The sequence below is a fragment of the Phoenix dactylifera genome, chromosome 4 (assembly GCF_009389715.1).
Source record: "Phoenix dactylifera cultivar Barhee BC4 chromosome 4, palm_55x_up_171113_PBpolish2nd_filt_p, whole genome shotgun sequence".
Classification (NCBI taxonomy): domain Eukaryota; kingdom Viridiplantae; phylum Streptophyta; class Magnoliopsida; order Arecales; family Arecaceae; genus Phoenix; species Phoenix dactylifera.
This window is the reverse complement of record NC_052395.1, coordinates 23992628-24013139: the sequence shown is the minus strand read 5'-3', so window position 1 is coordinate 24013139 and position 20512 is coordinate 23992628. Positions and strand designations below refer to the sequence as shown.

The 20512-nt window shown below is 37.4% G+C and overlaps 2 protein-coding genes and 1 non-coding gene across 4 annotated transcripts; 2 read left to right on the top strand and 1 right to left on the bottom strand.

Moving 5' to 3' along the window:
• On the bottom strand, positions 1–4584 carry LOC120110674 (the record flags this gene model as incomplete). Its single annotated transcript, XM_039126258.1, has 6 exons — positions 1–9; positions 1216–1786; positions 2165–2222; positions 2793–3047; positions 3504–3980; positions 4158–4584. Coding segments are annotated over 6 exons (1797 nt in total), but the record flags the coding sequence as incomplete, so codon positions are not given.
• An 862-nt stretch (positions 4585–5446) lies between these two features.
• LOC120110725 lies at positions 5447–5553 on the top strand. Its single transcript, XR_005511860.1, has one exon. It is a non-coding gene; the product is annotated as a small nucleolar RNA R71 (small nucleolar RNA).
• A 9727-nt stretch (positions 5554–15280) lies between these two features.
• On the top strand, positions 15281–19601 carry LOC103721340 (protein ACCELERATED CELL DEATH 6-like). Of its 2 annotated transcripts, XM_008811508.4 has the most exons (4): positions 15281–15392; positions 16343–17114; positions 17330–17856; positions 18838–19600. In XM_008811508.4, the coding sequence occupies exons 2-4, from the start codon at positions 16520–16522 to the stop codon at positions 19381–19383; spliced, it is 1668 nt and encodes a 555-aa protein (XP_008809730.1). In that variant the 5' UTR covers positions 15281–15392; positions 16343–16519; the 3' UTR covers positions 19384–19600. The 2 variants fall into 2 exon arrangements, with proteins under 2 accessions (XP_008809730.1, XP_038981844.1); XM_039125916.1 differs by lacking the exon at positions 15281–15392 and having other exon boundaries at positions 16275–17114; positions 18838–19601.
• Positions 19602–20512: the final 911 nt, after the last annotated feature.

The window sequence follows — 20512 nt, the reverse complement described above, 5'->3', positions numbered from 1 at the left end:
TTAACATGACTGAATTGTGACTATAGGTCAACCAAGGTCAGAACATAAGGCACCCAGGTGATCTAGCCGGGAATTTCAAACTCTATCTTTATGTGAAAACCAAAACATGGACTTTAAGACAAGGACACTCGTACTTCTCTTGCGAATAAGGTCAACAAACAAATAGGTAACACAAGTGAACTCTGAGTTTTTCCTATTGTCATTGAATACTTGTGTGGGGATCTAATAATAGGTCTCTAATAAGTCATAATATGCTCCTTGCCTTAATAGCTGCACATGTTTATTTCTTTGAAAAAAAATATAGTGGTAATTAGATGCAACAAAATATATGTTTGTTATTATTATTATTATTATTATTTTTATATATTATTATTATATTTTTTTTGTATTATTTTTTGTATTTATATATATAAATATATATATATTTAAATAGAATTTTTTTTATGAAATATATGAAATATATGACAATTGGTATGATATATAGAAAAATATAGTAATCTCTCCCCCCCAACTTAAATTCAACATTGTCCCCAATGTTTCAACATGAATGCATTAAATATGATTGTATGAAGGATAATAAGGCTGAAGGTTAGAATTTACCTGATAGAATGACTGCACACTATTGTTGCTCACCAATTGTCATATGAAAGAAAGAAAAATTATGTACAAACAGAGGATCTCTAGCAGATATAGATATCAATCCTGATAAACAGGATCTCCCAGATTGGTCGATTCAACCTCTGGGGTAAAGTTGTCCAAAAATAACTTCAAACGTTGGCCATTTACTTTAAAAATATTACCGGTGTTTGGATTCTCTATCTCAACAGTTCCATACGGATAAACAGTTTTAACTATAAATGGGCCGGTCCACCTAGATCTCAATTTTTCTGAAAATAAATGAAGTCTTGAATTATACAATAGAACTTTCTGGGAAGGCTCAAATGTTTTTCTCATAATATTTCTATCATGAAAGACTTTCATTTTGTTCTTATAAATTCGAGCATTCTCATATGCTTCATTCCTGATTTCCTCTAGTTCATTAAGTTGAAGTTTGCGTAGTGAACTAGCCTTATCCATATCAAAATTAAATCTCTTAATAGCCCAGTAGGCTCTATGCTCCAATTCCACAGGCAAGTGACAAGGTTTGCCAAAAATAAGACGGTACGGAGACATACCAATCGGACTTTTAAAAGCAGTACGATAAGCCCAAAGTGCATCAGTTAAACGCAAAGACCAGTCTTTGCGATTTGGGTTAACCGTTTTTTCCAGAATATTCTTAATTGATCGATTGGATACTTCAACTTGTCCACTTGTTTGTGGATGATAAGGGGTGGCGACTTTATGGGTGATCCCATATTTTCGCATTAAAGCCTCAAAAGGCTTATTACAGAAGTGTGAACCCCCATCACTGATGATGGCTCGAGGCGTTCCAAATCTGGAAAGAATGTTTTCCTTTAAAAATTTTAGAACAGTTTTGTGGTCATTATGTTTGCAAGGAATTGCCTCAATCCATTTGGAGATATAATCCACAGCTACTAAGATGTACAAATTTCCGAATGAAGGAGGAAATGGGCTCATAAAATCTATTCCCCAACAATCAAATATTTCGATAATTAAAATTGGGTTGAGGGGCATCATATTCCTACGAGTTATTCCACCTAACTTTTGACAACGCTCGCAAGCTTTGCAAAAGTTATGGGAATCTTTAAATAAGGTGGGCCAATAGAAACCGCACTGTAAAATTTTTGCAGCCGTTTTCTTAACAGAGAAATGACCACCGCAAGCTTCAGAATGACAAAAGGAAATGACACTAATAAATTCGTCATTAGGTACACATCTCCTAATAATTTGATCTGGGCAGTATTTGAAAAGATAAGGATCATCCCAGAAATTTTTTTTTATTTCAGTCAAAAATTTTCTTTTGTCTTGTTTATTCCAATGACTTGGTAGTTCACCTGTGACTAGAAAATTTGCAATGTCTGCAAACCAGGGTGAAGATGTGATCTCAAACAGTTGCTCATCAGGGAAAGTGTCTTTTATGGGTGAATTGTTAAAGGAATCTGGAAGAGTCAGACGGGACAAGTGATCAGCTACTACATTTTCTACCCCCTTTTTATCTCTTATTTCTAGAAAAAATTCTTGGAGCAGAAGGATCCACCTAAGCAAACGTGCCTTAGCATCCTTTTTTGAAAGAAGGTACTTAAGGGCAGCGTGGTCAGTGTAGATAATGATTTTGGATCCAATCAAGTAAGACCTAAATTTGTCTAGTGCAAATACTACGGCAAGTAGTTCCTTTTCTGTAGTGGTGTAATTCTTTTGTGCACTATTTAAAGTCTTACTTGCATAGTAGATAACATAAGGCTTTCTTTCTTTTCTTTGCCCTAGAACTACCCCAACTGCATATTCACTAGCATCACACATAATTTCAAAAGGAAGTGACCAGTCAGGTGGTTGCATGATGGGAGCAGAGGTTAGCAAGCTTTTAAGTTTATCAAAAGCTTTTTGACATTCTTCAGACTACACAAATTGGGTTTCCTTTTGAAGGAGATTACATAAGGGTTTAGATATTGAGCTAAAATCTTTAATGAATCTCCTATAAAATCCTGCATGACCCAAAAATGAGCGTATATCTTTGATAGTTTTTGGATTGGGTAAGTTAGTAATTAAGTCAATTTTAGCCTTGTCTACTTCAATTCCTTCAGATGAAATAACATGCCCGAGAACAATTCCCCTAGTTACCATGAAATGGCACTTTTCCCAGTTTAAGATTAGATTCTTCTCCTCACACCGAATTAAGACTAGTCTTAAATAGTCCACACAGTTTTCAAAAGAGGAGCCAAAAACCGAAAAATCATCCATGAAAACTTCCAAAAAACGCTCAACCATGTCGGAGAAAATACTGAGCATGCATCTTTGGAAGGTTGCAGGAGCATTACATAATCCAAAAGGCATTCTCTTGTAAGCAAATGTGCCAAAAGGACATGTAAAAGTGGTCTTTTCCGGATCTTCAGGATCAATTGCAATTTGGTTGTAACCTGAATAGCCATCTAGGAAGCAATAATATTTATGACCTGCTAACCTTTCTAAAATTTGATCAATAAAAGGTAGAGAAAAATGATCCTTCCTAGTGACAGAATTAAGTTTCCTATAGTCAATGCATACACGCCAATTAGTGGGGACCCTAGTTGGAACTAATTCATTGTTGGCATTTTTGACTACAGTAACACCAGATTTTTTTGGAACCACTTGGGTTGGACTTACCCATTTACTATCTGAAATTGGGTAGATCATACCCGCATCCAGAAGTTTCAGAACTTCTGCTCTAACCACATCCTTTATGTTTGGGTTTAATCGACGTTGAGGTTGACGAGAAGGTTTGGCATCAGCTTCTAAGTGGATTCTATGAGTGCAAATTGAGGGACTAATTCCCTTGATATCAGCAATTGTCCACCCTATTGCTCCCTTATGCTCTTTGAGAATTTCCAATAATTTTAGTTCTTGACTTTGTTCGAGTTGGGATGATATGATCACAGGAAAAGTCTCTTCTTGACCAAGGTATGCATACTTGAGCTCAGATGGCAAAGGCTTTAGCTCAAATTTAGGTGCTTGAACACTAGATGGTAGAGGACTATTGTTGCGTGTGGGCAATTCTTCAAAACGAGATTTCCACCTATCTGTATCCAACAAAGGAGCTGAGTCTAATATAGCACTGATTTCTCTAAAGTTTTGGTTGATATCTGTATTTCCGAAATGAGTTAGGCATGTTTCTAAAGGATCAGAAGAAAGAGATGGGATAAGAGCATCTTCTACAATGGAGTCGATCAGATTAACTCCATGAATTTCATCATTTTCGTTATCATTATCGGGTTGTTTGCAAATGTTAAATATATTAAAATCTATAGTCATATTTCCGAATGACATTTTCATTATTCCATTTCGACAGTTGATCAAAGCTTTGGAAGTAGCTAGAAATGGGCGGCCTAAAATGACAGGTATTGGAGTGGTACAGTTCATGACAGGCTGGGTATCTAATACTATGAAGTCGACTGGAAAATAGAATTTATCAATTTGGACAAGTACATCCTCAACTATTCCTCTTGGTATCTTTATAGATCGATCGGTAAGTTGGAGAGTAACCTTGGTGGGTTTTAATTCACCAAGTCCTAACTGTTCATAAACTGAATACGGCAGTAAGTTAACACTTGCACCTAAATCAAGAAGGGCTCGTTGTATCCTAAAGTTTCCAATGATGCAAGATATGGTAGGACAACCAGGATCTTTATACTTAGGTGGGGTGTTGTGTTTGAGAATAGCACTCACCTGTTCAGTTAGAAAAGCTTTCTTTTGTACGTAAAGCTTTCGCTTTATGGTACAAAGATCTTTTAAAAATTTTGCATAAGATGGAATCTGCTTAATGGCATCTAATAGAGGAATGTTAATCTTTACTTGTTTAAAGATATCCAAAATTTCTTGGTCAGCTATTCCCTTTTTAGCTGCAAGCAAGCGCTGAGGAAATGGAGCAACTATCTTATGATGCAGTATTGGATCATTTTGTTCATTATCATCTTCATCATTCTTTTCAATAGATTTTTCAGATTTGTCATCTTTTGTCGGAATTTCTTTATTAATTATTTTTCCACTCCGAAGGGTTGTGACAGACTTAACTTGCTCAAATTTAGGTTGGGATGAACTTGCTTCATGGACCTCATGTTGACCCTTTGGGTTAGATTGAGGTTGGGCTGGAAATGTCCCTCTTTCCCTAACATTAAATTGAGCCTCAATTCTACCTACAGAATTTTTAAGTTCTTGGAGTGATTGCATTGTATTCTGATTTATTTGAGTCTGCCCTTGCATGAAGGTTTGCAAAGTATCTTCAAGAGATTTCCTATGTGGTGGCACATAAGGAGTAGGAACAGAATTTCCTTGAGATTCAATGGCAGTGGGTCCATGTCTCCAGCTAAAGTTAGGATGGTTTCGCCAACTAGGATTATATATTTCTGGAAATGGTCTTTTATAAGTATTGGTGAAATTTGCTTGATCATGCAACACTTCTTGAAAAGCAGGGATTGTAGGACAATCCTTGGTTACATGTGCATTACTCTCGCAAATTCCACATATACTTTCAACAATAGTTTGTGCTTTTCCTATATTGGCTTTGCTTAATTCCATGGCTTCAACCTTCCTAGTCAGATTAGCAATTTTTACATTGACATCATTATCATCTTTAACAAGATATATTCCTCCTTTTGCATTAGGTGTTATTTTTGATTTTTCATTTTTATCTGTTGTATCCCAAGTTTGTGCATTTTCTGCTAAAAGATCAAAATAATCCCAGGCTTCATTTGGTTCCTTACTCATGAATTCACCATTACACATCATTTCTACAAATTGTCTCATATTGGAGGACAAACCATCATAAAAGAAACTAATGACCCTCCAAATTTCATATCCATGATGTGGGCAAGCAAGTAGAAGGTCCTTAAATCTTTCCCAACAATGAAAAAATGTTTCTCCATCTTTTTGTGCAAAGTTCATGATATTTCTTCTAAGTGTGTTCGTTTTATGTGTTGGGAAGAATTTCTTTAAAAATTCTCTTGTCATTTCTTGCGAGGTAGCTATGGTCCTAGGCCTTAAGGAGTGTAACCATGACTTAGCTTTTTCCTTTAAAGAAAAAGGAAATAACTTAAGCTTAACTACCTCTTCAGTGACATCATTGAAATGAAGTGTTGAACATACTTCATCAAATTCTTTTAGATGCAAATAGGGACTTTCAGAATCAAGTCCGTGAAACTTTGGAAATAATTGGATTATTCCTGGTTTCATGTCAAAAGCTCCCGCAGCAGTAGGAATAACCATACAGGATGGGGTACTGGTCCTAGTGGGTTGTAGATAATCACGAAGCGTTCTAATAGGTAAGTCATCTTGAAATTCATTATCTCCCTGATTACTACCATTATCTTCCATTTGATTATTTGAATTTTGAACAATTAAATTTTTATCTTTTAATTCAACTCGAAATAATCTATTCGTTTTATCTCTCTCCCACAACAGCATATACTAAGTTATTTTATTATTTTTTATTTTATTTTTTTTTTATTATTATTATTTTTTTACACAAACACCCTAATACAGCAAAACAAAAGTTTAATTAAAACATGCATCACCCAACAATTTCTAAGGTTTTCCTAAAAATTCTAGACAGCTCCTAACTGGGTTGAAGAGGACACCTAAGCCTCCAATCCGGTCTATTAACCTTAGTCGACCAGGTAAGCTCCCAGGTAAGTGGAGGGGTCACGATGCATGTAGCAAAGGTCCCACTTAAAACCCACTTTCCTCGAACAGAAACTGTCTCCCTTTAATCACTTAAAGGGACAAAGCTTGCCTAGACATCAACCAGATAACAGAGCGAAATTGGTGCAACTTTCGGTGGTCTTCGTCCTATTGAGCTCGAATATCCTTAGGGGCCAATGTCTAGTTGATTTTAATTAGGCTTAGGATATTTATGCACTTGGATGATTTTTGGGCTAAGGACGAGTGATGAAATCCCGACCTTATCTTGTTAATGGGTTCAGCCCTTAGATTATTTTATGCAAATGCTTTATACTATATGCAACAATCAAGAAGATTTTTAACATTTTATGTCATGACATTAAATTGCATTTGAATAGTTGATCAAGCAAACTAGCTAAATTTTTTTCTTTTTATTTATTTATTATTTTTATTATTTTATTATTTTATTATTTTAATTAATAATAATTTTTTTATTTTTTTAAAACAAGAGTAAAATTCTAAGCTAGGAAAAATAGGACTAGTATGAGCAAAACAGGAAAATTAATTTAAATACTCACGGCCGGAGTTCGTTCACTCCGGGAATCCAAAAAAAAAAAAATTTGATCTTGATCTTCCTCGTTACTGGTCCCGCTTTTTGTCGTCCTTGAATCTGTAAAGATTTGAAATTTCAGCCATGTTAAAGATAAAGAAAAATTGAAGAACTAGAAATTAAAGATTTGAAATTTTCAGCCTTGTTCTCGTTCGCACGTTGCAAATCCCCGGCAACGGCGCCAAAAACTTGCTACGTTTTTAATCTTGCTCTTTTAAAAAGGAAAATTAAATGTAGAATACCCCAAGTATAGGGTGTAGCAAAGTAATATTCTCGGTGAGTCCGAGATCGAATCCACAGGGATTTGACAGTGAACAAAAAAAAAAAACTTAAGGCTAACTAATATTCAGATTTAAAAATATAACTAAGGCATTAGGATTCAGCCTAGCACTTAATCATGCTTTCCTAAAATCATCTATTAATCATAATAAAATAGATTTAGTTTTTATGGGCAGCATTACAGTAATTCTATTTTAAACTACAGGGATTTCTAAGCATCTGTTATACCCGGGGGAAATAACAAATCAAAGAAAATATATAAGTTTGAAATAATTTCTATAAATTTACTGCACCATAAATCAAATCAATAACATTAAAATCCCATTAATGATTAAATGAAATACATGAAGAAAATGCTAGGCTTTTCCTTAGCCTTAGCTAAAAGATATTTAGCTATCCATATGAGATGCAAGCAATTTTATAAAAGGGATTAGCATAGAATAAATAAAATAAACATAAACCCCTTTTTTTTTTCTTCTATTAGGAAACAGAGTACTCTGTTTCCTTTCTTCTTCTCCCGTGGCCTCTCCTCCTCTCTTGCTCGGCTGAAAGGATTGATCGGAAGAGGGAGCTTCGCTGGTAGATCCTCCCTTGGCCTCTTCCTCCTTCGTCGCACGGCTAGCTGTCCTCTTCTCCTCTCTTCCTATCTCGCCCGAACTTGGATGGATCCGGCCTTCTCCCTTTCTGTTTTATTCTGTCCGGCTGGGAATAATGCCGATAGATCCTCCTCTTCTTCTCCCGTCGGCCCTCCTCCTCCACCGGATGACTCCCCTTTTTATAGCATGTTGAAGGCGCGGCTGGTGAGACGCGTGGAGGTTTGGGGATGATCCGGTTGCTTGAGATGCGGGATGAAGTTGAATCGCTTGGGATCTTCGGCTGCTGGGATGCTTCCACTGTTGCTTGGAATGATCCGTTGGAAGACAAGAAGCCATGTGGCTGGTTGATGCCACAATGCTTGAGATGCCATGATCGGTTGGGATGCGGCTGGGAAGTGTGGAAGAAGATGACCGTTGGGGTGTTGAAAAGACTCCTCACAGCCGCTGGATTTGTGGATGAGCTGGGAAGAAACAGGGAAGATGGAAGGACTCTGAGGAGATGCCATGATCGGTTTGGAAAATTGGGAAACTCCTCGCATGCTCGAACGGATGGAATGTGGCGACGGTTGAAGAGCTGAGTGCTGGGTTTGTTCCAAAACAGAGGAAATGGAATGTTGCCACGGTCGGTTGGAGGACTTAAACATTGGGAAGTTGATGGCAAACGGATTGAATTGTTTTGGGACTTTCGAGACGGCACAGGGACACTTGAAGATGTTGGGAAATCACTTGCTTCAACTCGTTGATGTGGATACATGGAAATTTTATGTTAGGAACTGTTGAGTCGCCTCATCACGGACACAGGGGAATTTGTTAAGCTCGAACTACCAGGCATGGGCTAAAATCCAGCATTATTGGGTCTTTTGAATTACATGCACTCAGACACAGATAAAACATTAATTAATTAATTTTATTAATAAAGATTAGCTATAATACTAATTAAGATAATATGAAAATTTTACTTTTGTACTCTCATCAAAAGCCAACATCAAAGCTTATCTAAATGATACAGTGAATACTTATCAAATCTCAAAACAACTCGGAAGGATCAGGCTCGAAAAACTAGCAATAACATCTTCACTGCACCTATTCCTCAAGCAAGACTGCCACACCTCTGAGCAATTGTTACGTAACAAACTGAGGTCTGAGTATAGGCAAATATAGTTTGAAACCCCGCCAGCCGCTACTTAACATTCTTTTGTTCTTCCCAACAAATATATTAGCAATAAATTCCACTACAAAACAATAAAATCTCCAGGAAATATTTCCACAACAAAAACGCAAAAAATAAGCTTAAAATGCTGCATTTCACCTATAGGACTGTCTGACATTTGAAATAAACAAATTGAGGCTTTAAACCTCGCCTCATTTTTGACTAACTTATGAATCATTTCCTAAACTTTACATGATTCACAAAGATAGCACCTGCTATTGTTTTGCAATACAAAATCACATCCATGAATTATTACATTCAGAATCAAGAAAAAAAAGCACCTTTAAAAATAAGAAAAGGAGAGAATTCAAGAAAAGCATGTAATATACATACATTTAGGCGATTAAGTATCCATCCCGAGCGTAAACCATAGAGGCTTTCTTAGAATGAAATGTACAATAATAAGGTGGCTGAAGCTCACTTAAATCAATAAAAATACAAGCAAAGGCAACATAGGAGATGCTGCAAAATAAGGGAACCAAAGAACGAAGGAGATTACCACGGGAGAATTGCAGAGACCGACAGATGAATATGCAGCCAAAAGCCCAGGCATAGAGAATGATGATTACGAGCTCTGATCGCTTCCACGAGCTATTGCTTATCTTCTCTCTTCTACAACTGTTGTGACAAAGGATTGAAATGCTTCAAGCTCACGTTAGTTTATCAACATATATTTTCCTGGTAGTCCAAGAAAATAATATTATAATTATCCTATTTTCAAATGTAATTAAAATAAGTTTACGCGAAAATTTAATCATTTGGCAGAACATGTTAGCCACTTAGCCAGTCAAGGTTCAGAAAAATGGTTTAGTTTTCAATTTTGGCCTGGCCAAGCTAGTTTGCTTGTAAATAATCAAAAATAAGATATCAAAAGAAAAGAATATTATAAGAACAAAAAAAATTGATTAGGTATACTTGTATGGTAAATTGTATTATTTGTTTGTATGTTTGGGGCCTTTGGGTCAAGCATTTTAGTAATATCATGCAGGGAAAATAAGATATATATATTTTTATGACAAATAAGCAAATATGGTTGACATCATTTTAGAATACAAAATACAATTTTATTATTTGATGACAATCTAGGCAGGCCTATGTCAAAAATTTACTTTTCCTCTGAAACTCTTTAGAATCCAACATCTTAATGCTTCCAAATCTCCCTATAAGTAACAGGATTTCATTTTTAATATCAACGAATGTTGTTTGATTCAGGGAGATGAAGATTTTGAGAAATTTTAGCTCAAGTTGCTCGTGCATATGCTATCTGACCCAATTGTAAGTGTTGGCCAAGAATTTTAAAAAAAGAAAACACGAATCAAATTATTTCTGACCAAAACAAGTTTCACTTGCAGCTAGTGATGCTAAGAAGTGTTGCCAAGGTGGACATTTTTATTGACTTGAATTTAACACTCAGTCCCAAGATTACCTTAGGCCAAAAAAAAGAGACCAGCTAGGCAATAATTTATACTTGAGGCTATCAGAAAATATATTGTTAAATTACAATTCAAACATTGATTTAAACAAATAATATATATAAATATTACCACAGAAAAAAAAAGAGTATAAGTGAACCATGACAATCGCTTTCACTCAGGCTTGACCCAAAGGCCAAGAGTCAACTTCAAATGAAGCATCTTAACCTGAATTTTAACCAAGAAGGTTTAAAGTTAAATTTTAAACCCAGATGGGTTAATTCTTGGGGAAAGAGTCTTGGAAACAAGGATTCAACATCCTCCATCCACGACAGTCCCAAAGTTCCATCACACCATGCGTGTGCAGCATGTGAACTCCCATTAGACCATCCGTCTGATTCGATTTCCTGCATTAGAAACGAACACCATCCACTAATTCAGGAAAAATAAATAAAAACCACATCTTAGACCATGTACTAAATCCAAATTAATCATGCATACACAAGGGGAATGTTTCTCTGGCGTTATATATGAATAATACCTTAATAATCAAACGCAGATGCTAAAACATAGAAGGCAGGAAGGGGATCAAGATTCATCAAGTTTCAAGATTCATCAACGTTCCAGATTCATCAAGATCCAAGATTCAAGATTTATCAAGATTCTCAAGAACGAGGGTGGGAACGTACCCGGAGGCTGTATCGGTGGCACAAGGCGTCCGGCGGTGGGCCGCGATCCGGGGAGAAGGGGCGGACGTGGAAGGGCGGTGGAAGCCGGGGCGGATGAGCGGTGGCGGGGAAGAAGAAGGGAGAAGGAGAGAACGGGTGGTGGTAGCCGGGATCGGTGAGCGGAGGCGACGAAGGGAAAGATCGGAGAAGTGGGCCGTGCGGTGAGAGAGTCGGACGGGGGTTTTAGTTTTACGGGGGAGTCCGCGATAAAGATAACGGGAAGCATCGTAACGGTTATTTTTTGAACGGTACAAGAAGCATCCAGGTAGCGTGGGCCCTCACATATGGCGCGCGCGAGCTGCCTGTCAACCTGGCCTCCCTTCTTCTCTCCCTCTTCTTTTTTTTTTGTGTGTGTGTGTTTTTTTTAGGATGGGCAATGCACATCATTTTGGTACGTATACATCTAAAAAAATTTAAAAGTAAGATGTTCCTAAATACTCTAGATGTTGGCTCCAAATCAACACAATAGGCGTACTTCAAATGAAATAAAGTGGCCTCTCTTGCTAGTCTCCAGATATCTTCCAGAAAAGAGTGAGTATTTATTCCTCTGTTCTACCTTCGAATCCAACCAATCACAGTTGCAGAATCGTCCTTCAAGAGGATGAGGTCAATTCTCAATATGAAGCGAGCATAAATATTAACCACCTAGACTATCCTCAACTCAACTTCTGAGACTGATGTATCAAAGACGGAGCTACCGCTTGCAGCAATGAACTTGGACCTTCTTGGAGAACAAATTCTTTCAGGAGAAGATTTACGGTTATTCTACCCATGACCAAGAGATTGGAGCCTGTATATAGTTTAAATTCTCGAGGAGTGATGTGCGGTTCGCACAACCATCAATAGTACATCAACCAAATCGAATGCGAGCTATTTCTCTCACAAAAGAAAATAAATTAGCGAACAAAAAGGCACTAAAGTAACACCATCATATTCTTCGTTTGTTTCCTTTTGCATTTTTTCTTTTTTTGGGGGGGATGGGGGTTGCTAGAGGACTCCTGCTTTCATTTTTTAATAACTCAGCTCTATGAAAGGAAAATGAATATTTGACATTTATAAATTAAGAGTAGTAAGCAAGTTAGAAGTAAAATCATCCATTATTTTTTACATACAAATCTTGTTTTAGTTCTCAAGATATGTGACTTAACCCATATGGTCAAATAACCATTTGGCTATGTAAAAAATAAAATAAATAGCTATATAAACTGGAATAAATTGATCAAGGAGCTTTATTTTGACTTAATCTTGAAAGGCAGTGCGGTGTTGATTAAATATACTTAGCCCTTTTTCCCTTTCTGTAAATCTTGATAAGCATATACAAAGAAGGTCCACAGTAATTTTTAGTTAAATCTTTATTTTTAGTTCCAGTAGACTTAAAATTCCTACGACAAAAGAAATTTAGTCCTGTAGAGCTACACGGAGTAAATCGACCACGCCAGCCCAAGATCTAGAGCAAACACTAAACAAATAACATGGATGCTAGAAAAAAATAATTAGTAAAGAAAATAGTTTATTAAAAAGAATGAGCCAAAAAAATAATAACAACTCTCAGTCTCTCATTTTCTCTCTTTTCTCACACCACTCTTCTTTTCTCAAACCATACCAAAAGAGACATCAAAAGTCCTTTTAAATAGAGTGGCATTTTAATTCCTACTCAATTCAACACCAACTAAAAGATAAGACCTATCATTATTAAAGGATAAAGATAAAACTTATCGCTACTAAAGAATAAGAATAGGACTTATCACTACTAAAGAACAAGATAAGGATAAGAATTCTTGTAGATTAAAATTAGCAATGATTCTCAACACTTGTATGCTCAAGAGAAAGCTAAATTCTCTTTGTTATTTTGTTCTTGAAGAGAAAGTTTAAACTGCTGATAATTTGCAAAAGAGGAATTAGACTCATTTGGAGACCGTGTTTAATGTGTTCAACCAAGAATTTGATTTCCTTTTTTTTTTTGTTGGGAAGGGGGGGGGGGGGGGGGGATGTGGTTTTGTTAGGATTATTTGGAGTTTTTTCATGCTCATATTGGAAGTTAGTAGACATCCAGATTCTCTATTTTCTTTCTAGATCCTTTGGAAGCAAAAGAGACTAAAGAAAAGCCTAAGAGAGGGATGGCCTTCTCTTTGTATGGCAAATTGCAAGCTTATTTGACTAAACAGTTCCAAAAGATTTTTTCAAGCTTCTTTTAAAAGTTTGGAGGATATTATGTTTTAAGTCAAGCAAAATTGAGATCGATGGCCTTAACTAGCAGGGCGGATAATTCATTGAATTTAACAATTCCTGTATCATGTAATTTTCAAGTCTTGTAATCATTTTCGCATCTTAATGGCATGATCTACTAGGCAAGCCGGTATTAAAAAGAATAATGAAAGCCCATAAGGTTGTCTTCAACAAGGTTACCAAGAATGAAATAACCCAGGGTTCTCTGATAACCAAAGATCATGATTAGGACTTCTTTTGCGTTCACATATTAAATAAACTTAACCATAGGTCAAAATAAAGTATGTTAAAGTACCATAGTTTATATGCCGCGAAGGCTTTCTATGGGAAAGTTCTGGAACTACCTCAGGTTTTGCTCTGTCTTGTTATCTGGCAAGTCAGGTGCAAGGCTAAAAAAGAAAACCTAAGTGTGATCAATCTCTAGGATTTTTGTAGGCTTGTTTGATTTGATCTGATCTAAGTGTCTTTTCTGGTACAGATCTGATACATGTTTACTCTCCATTTTGTATAATGTTTCACTAACTTGGCAGAGCAAGTGGGTACACCTTGCCTTTTTCTAAAAAAAGAAAAGCATCCATAAATCCGAGGGCTTGGATTCAAGTAGTAGACAGTTTTACGATCCTAACTATTTTCTCCATAAGCAAAAAAGAAAAATGTACACAAATATCTCAGATTTCTTAACTAGCAATCTTTTTTGGGGAAGAAAAAGTAATCCATGATAGGTCAATATCACAAGCCAAATTATATTTTGAGAAAGGAGAAGCACAAGAATGAGTGAAAGAATTAGAAAAACATAAAAACTAACCTTCCTCATAATAATAATTTGCAATTACAACGCTCCCTCTTTTATTGAGTCTCAAATAAAATTCATTAGTTAAGCTTTACTAGGAAAAGAAATCCATTGATCGATTATTCAGTCTCAATCCTCTTTACTAAATCAATTCATTTTCGGAGTATAATTTAGAGTATTACTAAATTAAGAGAAAAACTGGGAATAATTCAAGATTTCTAATAATTTAAAAAATATTGTAATAACGCTTCCAAGCATGAGCAGGCTTTTAGAAGGGCGGTTGCATTGTTGTCTAATCTCATCTCTTCCTCTTCTTAGTTCTCTCTTGCTTGTACTTCTTTCTTTTGTCTTCCTTTCTCATTTTTGTTTTGTTTTCACTTCGCTTCCAATTTTTCCTTGCAAACTCTTTGATCCGGCAGGACTGATCACTCCTATATTTCAAAAGAAAAGAAAGAAAATCTGTAGTTGTCACAATCTCTGAGCCTAGGTTTTTTGTAGTGTGGAGATGTATATTCAAAACTTCATCTAAACCTTTTCATCAATATATATATATATATATATAAAACTAAGGCATGCTCAAGTTTCAAGTTTCATCAAAATTTTTATAAAGCTAAGGCTAAGCCCGAAAGGCCGAAGGAAAAAGAGCAAGGAAGAAGAAGAATCTCTCTTTCATCGGCGAGAGAAAGGAGAGAGCGTACCTCTTCGTTTATACTCCTAGGACTTCACCTCCGGATTTTAAAGTCCATCTACTGCAGGTTGGGAAGGATAAATCAAAGCAACAGTTTCCTACATTTCCATTTTTTGAACAATCCATGATGAAATGTCATAAAAAACTTAAGAGGTAAACTGGAACAATGCTTCCTGAGCCACGGCCTTGAGCCCCTAGCTAATGTGTCAAGTTGCACCCAGAAAAACATGCCTCCAGAGAGAACATGGTTCATCACTTCCGCTTTAGCTTTAAATTTAAAAAGGAAGAAGCCAAATTAAAGGATCCTGAAGAATGCCCGAGGCACTCCGTATTCCATTCTTCACAAAGTGGTAAAGTAGCATTCGAGGCAAGGGATCCAAGCAAGGTACAAAGTTACAAAACCATGGCAATCTGCAGCAATAAATGGCGCTCTTTTTGGTAAACTTAACGTAATCGTTTCGGGCACAAGAGATCAACTCACCAGCCATCCTTGCTTCAGTTCTAATCGTGGGCTAACATTTCAGATCCCCGTGTTCAGATCAACGCACTGATTGAGACGCTCCTACACTGCTTTTTGGGCAAGGTAAGTAGTTGATCTCCACATAGATACGGTACCCGTTCGTTCCCTAGAATATTTAGTCGCTTTATTTTTATTATAGACAATTGCAATTGTTTTGAGAGAATTACAGACAGCTACCATCAAAACAAATCGACTATAGATAAATTGTGAAGCAATATTGTTGATTTAAAAGTAGGATTATTGAGTACATCTTGAGTTTACAAGCTCCAGAAAGATAAAAATGAATTCACTTCATGAGCTCTATTATAAAAAAAAAAAAAAATGTTCTCTCTGGCCACCATATATATTTTGTTTGGGCTGCACAAATATTTAGTCAGGGATAAAGGTGCAGGACTGAACAAAGTTGATTATTGTAGGATATGAATTCGAGTCCAAATTAACTTACTATATATATTTATATACATACACATTTTTTGTAACCCTAAAAGAAGAAAGTAATCGTGTGTTTTAGCAATTAGATGTATTGGAAGCTAGGATTTATGAGAAACTTTTGTACTCTGTAATTTTCAGTTTTTATAGTAAAACTTTTGTATTGTCTCTACTTGTGGATGCAAGTCAGTGGACCGAGCCATAATATTAGTATTGTGTACTTTTACTTTTCTTTTCTTTTTTTTCTTTTCTTATTTTATTATTCTATCTGTCTGCTGCTGCAATAAGAATAAATCTCCCTCCCCAAGCGAAAACTTAATCAGCATTGAAACAAGGAGCTTGTAATGCTGAAATTTTTTTTGTCACCAAGCAGTAGGAACTTTCTTTTCTTTTCTTTTCTTTTCTTTGTTTTAGTGGATAAGCAACTTCATCCGATTTGTCATAGCGGAGAAATTAGAATGTTACACTAATGTTTTTTCTTCTTGTTCCTATTTATAAGAAAATTTATATTGGCTCCTCACTATCTTCCTTGCCTTTAAATATCTGGAGCAATGATAATCACCGAGTTGATCACTTCATCGCAGAACAAGCTCTGTGAAGCTGCTTTCTGTGTGTAAATTCCGAGAAGGCACTTGAAGGAAAGGCAGGCATAGGCCTTGCATCATTTAAGTCCTCCCTGTGATAGGCATCCGTTCCTCCATCCTCCACTTTCCTCATTGTTGAGAGAGAGGGAGAAGCACCACAACTTGTCGGCACCAAGCATGGATCTTAGACTATACACAGCAGTGACTCAGGGAAATGTTCAGAGTTTGAGAGATATGGTTGGAAAGGACGACAAGATTCTTCAGTCTTCAACTCCCCAAGGCAACACAGCACTCCATCTGGTAGCAAGATTAGGCCACAGAGATATCGCCGTGGAGATCCTAGAAAGATGCAGTGGCCTCATCGTCGTCGAAAACGCCCAGGGCGAGACCCCCTTGCATATTGCTGCAAGGGCTGGGCACCTGGAAATCGTGTCGTCGCTGATCGACCATGTCTCTAAGTGGCCCACCGATGTCGAGCAGGCATTGGAGCCATTCAGGATGACCAACATAAAAGGTAACACTGCATTGCATGAGGCAGTGAAACACCGGAAGACTGACATTGCGTTGAGGTTGCTGGATGCTGATCCCCCGGTTGGGCATTTGGCCAACTCTATGAAGGAGTCGCCGCTCCACATTGCAGCGAGGGAGGGGTTGGAGGGGATTGTAAGCAAGATTTTGCAGCATCCATGGGTAGAAACAGAGGCGGAGATGGAGGCGTTGGAGACTGGGACAGGATCACCTCTGCACCAAGCCGTGCTCGGCGGTCATGATAGTAAGTTCTTGCTTTTTGCTCCGAACATATATCCTTCATTGATGCCATCCCCATCCACGTAACTTTACGCATTCTGGGGTCTTTGGCCACCAGCCATTTCATCCATTTTCACTGTATATTTTCTCTCTCTCTCTCTCCTTCGAATTCAAACTACGAAGGGCCACATGTTTGATTTGCTGAGTGACCTTTTTACAACCTACCTACCTACCTGACAGGCATTGTGGAGATGTTGTTGAAGAAACGGAGTGATTTCCTCAAAGTTACGGATGGCTCCGGGGACAATGCTCTTCATTATGCTGCGCAAAAGAACAATGCCAAGATCGTAGAGATGCTATTAAATGAAAAACCTTCACTCATCTATTCCGTAAACTCTAAGAAGCGGTCTCCCCTCCACATAGCCGCTGACTGTGGTTCTAATCATGCAATCAAAGAGCTCTTGAAACGTTGTCCGGTCGCAATCGAGCAGGTTGATTCTGAGGGCATGAATGCTCTTCATATTGCCGTCATGAGCGGAAGAGTCGGCGCACTGAAGTGCCTATTGAAGACCATGGCGTTTGGTGAGATAATCAACCAAGGTGATAAAGACGGGAACACTCCTCTTCATCTGGCTGCAAAGCATTCTAGGATACAGTCGTCTATCTCGCTTATGAAAGATAGGAGAGTGGATTCAAGCATCAAGAATAATGAAGGACTCACTGCAAGAAATTTGGTTGAATCTCTGGACAAACTGGACACGTATGAGGTAGTGATCCGAGGCCCAGACTTTTTTTGTGTGCGTGTGTGAAGTTTAAAAAAAAGGGTCCATTTTCAATTTGTCAATTTCTGTAATCAGATTATTCTATTAAAAATTTTAAATAATCCTATAATAATCATAACTAGATATCTCTTTTAAAAGGCTAAACATTCTATACTGCTATAAAAGTAGTGATTCCAAGAACTTAGTACCAAGAGACAAGGTATTGACATAATGTTAGAAGATAAACTAATTATTCTAAATACAAAAGCTTTAGGAACTACATGTGATGCATGCGTATGCTGAATTAACGTAGCATGCTTGGCATCTGTAACTATATGCTAACTAAAAGCAACATGTCTTCAATAACATAAGCTAGGATAGGTCCAATATCAAACTACCGTAAGTTAAAGATCACATGCATTTTGACTTGCGTTAAGATACTGTATATGTTCACATCATGCGAACACAAGCGTATATCTATGTCGTAGCTGATCAAAATTTGATCTTTTCTTTTCTGTAGTCAAATTGGATTCACTACATCATAATGGGAAGTCCTTGAGAATTCTAATTATAGAACAACTTTTACAATCAGCTACATAGCAAATATTTTTATTTCTCATGCAACTTTAATCCACACCCAATTTATTGAGGAGGATGAAACACCCATTTTTTCAGAAGTTCTTCCTTCGCCTGTCAAATTTATCACTTTCTTCTTCAACTTGGACTGTGAAGAATCCATTGCATATTAAGGAATAGTGATCTATACTTTCGTAGTTCGGTAGCAAGGATTGCTGCGAACACACTACCTTTTGATCTTGTACCCACTCTAGTTATCATTGCCAACAGGACATTAGATTCGATATATTTTCATTTCATGTTTACATAATACTAAATTGTTGACATCATGGCATCCTTGTCATAAAAAAGTGAACTCAAAAACATAATAACCTAATTTTAATTAATACTAAACCGTTGCTCTTCAACCAGTTGTACATTTGGAAGAAATTGAAGAAGCACGAAGCAAACGTACTCAAGAAACAACAGCATGGCACCGTAAGCATATCTCACTCCCTTAGGAAGAAGATGTCAAAGGCCGATGAGCACTACAGATTAAGTATAGAGACCTACACTTGGGTGGCCGCACTCATTGCAACAGTCACCTTCGCTGCCACCTTCACCATGCCGGGAGGTTTCGATCAAAAATACGGTTTCGCCATACTTGGAAAGCAGGCAGCCTTCAAGGTCTTCGTGATCTCCAACACCATCGCAATGTGCAGCTCTCTTGTGGTTGTGTTCTGCTTCATATGGGCATGGAAGGACCCAGTTCGGTTCAAGCTCGATCAGCTGGCTTGGGGCCATAGGCTCATCGTGGTTGCATGCTTGGCGATGATCGTGACGTTGATGTCAGCAGTGTACCTGGTGGTCCATGAGGAGAGCCTTTGGTTAGCTATTGTGGTGATCTTGATTGGTTGCAGCGCTCCATTACTTGTTCTCGCCATACTGGGCAAAAATGTTCTGTTCATCCCATTGTGAGGAGATTTGATTGCCTTTGAACCAGGAGAGGGTGTAGAGATCCTTATATATATTGGAGTATTTAGATGGGAATCTTATGAACTTGGGGGTTGTTCCCTTTACGGTTATCTGCTGGCTTTGTTCTGAGGCCCACTTTAGGTCATCTTGTTCATCGAGATATGGTGATGATGATGGTTACAATTTTCTGGGAAAGCATTGAAAGTGTCTTTTGTGAAGGTTTGTAAGCCATGCGAACTATTATATGGTTATTGACTCTATATACATGTTTGCAACTTGATTTGTTCTTTGAAGACTGTTTTGGAATCATATATACCTAGCCGACAATTGGTATTTAAGCATCTAAACTGGTAGCAGTAGTTGTAGAAAATTTGGATCATCTGTTTTATTTGATTGGGACCTTTATGATTTGATGTCAGGTATCCATTGCCCATTGGTTTGTTTTAAATTTTGAATATCAGAGTTTCGTATTTTTGTTATGTAACTTTACTATTGGTGAGCATGAACGATGCATGAGAAAGAAGAGGTGGAACTCTTTGATGTTATGATTATGATATTTTTGGGTTGTCAAATCTTTTTGACTCCCCAAGACAATACTGCTCTCCCCGCATAGCTAGGCCATAAAGATTTTGCCAGGGAAATCCTCAAATGATGTGAAAACCTCCTCATAAAGATGGTGAAGTTGCTGGCCAGTTATGCCATGAATTGGCCAGCTGACTTCGAGATAGTGGTGTATGCGACGAGCCTCAAGAGGGAGACGCCACTGCGCGCTGCAGCGAGGGAGGGATTGGAGAGTGTAGTTCGAAAGATTCTGGAAAAGCCACGGGTAGAAGCTGTCAAAACAAAGAACGAAACAGAGAACAAACAATTTTACGTGGTTCGGCTTGAAAGCCTACGTCCACGGGAGCAGAGAGATGGAATCTTTTTATTCACTATGTTAACAAAGAATACACCAGCATAGACCTATATAAAGGCCAAAGGCAACAATAGAAGGCGGGTCCAAATAAGCAAACAATCATAGGAGAAAAACTCTCCATAACAACCACATCTAATTCAAACACATCTCCTAATCACTCCCAAATCTCTCTCTTCTCGCCAACACTCCCCCTCAAGTTGGTGCGAAGATATCAAT

Coding starts and splice junctions, on each gene's coding strand:
- LOC103721340 (XM_039125916.1), top strand. CDS start 16,520: ATGGATCTTAGACTATACACAGCAGTGACTCAGGGAAATGTTCAGAGT. Junction 17,115..17,329: donor CGTGCTCGGCGGTCATGATA/GTAAGTTCTTGC, acceptor CCTACCTGACAG/GCATTGTGGAGATGTTGTTG. Junction 17,857..18,837: donor ACAAACTGGACACGTATGAG/GTAGTGATCCGA, acceptor CTCTTCAACCAG/TTGTACATTTGGAAGAAATT.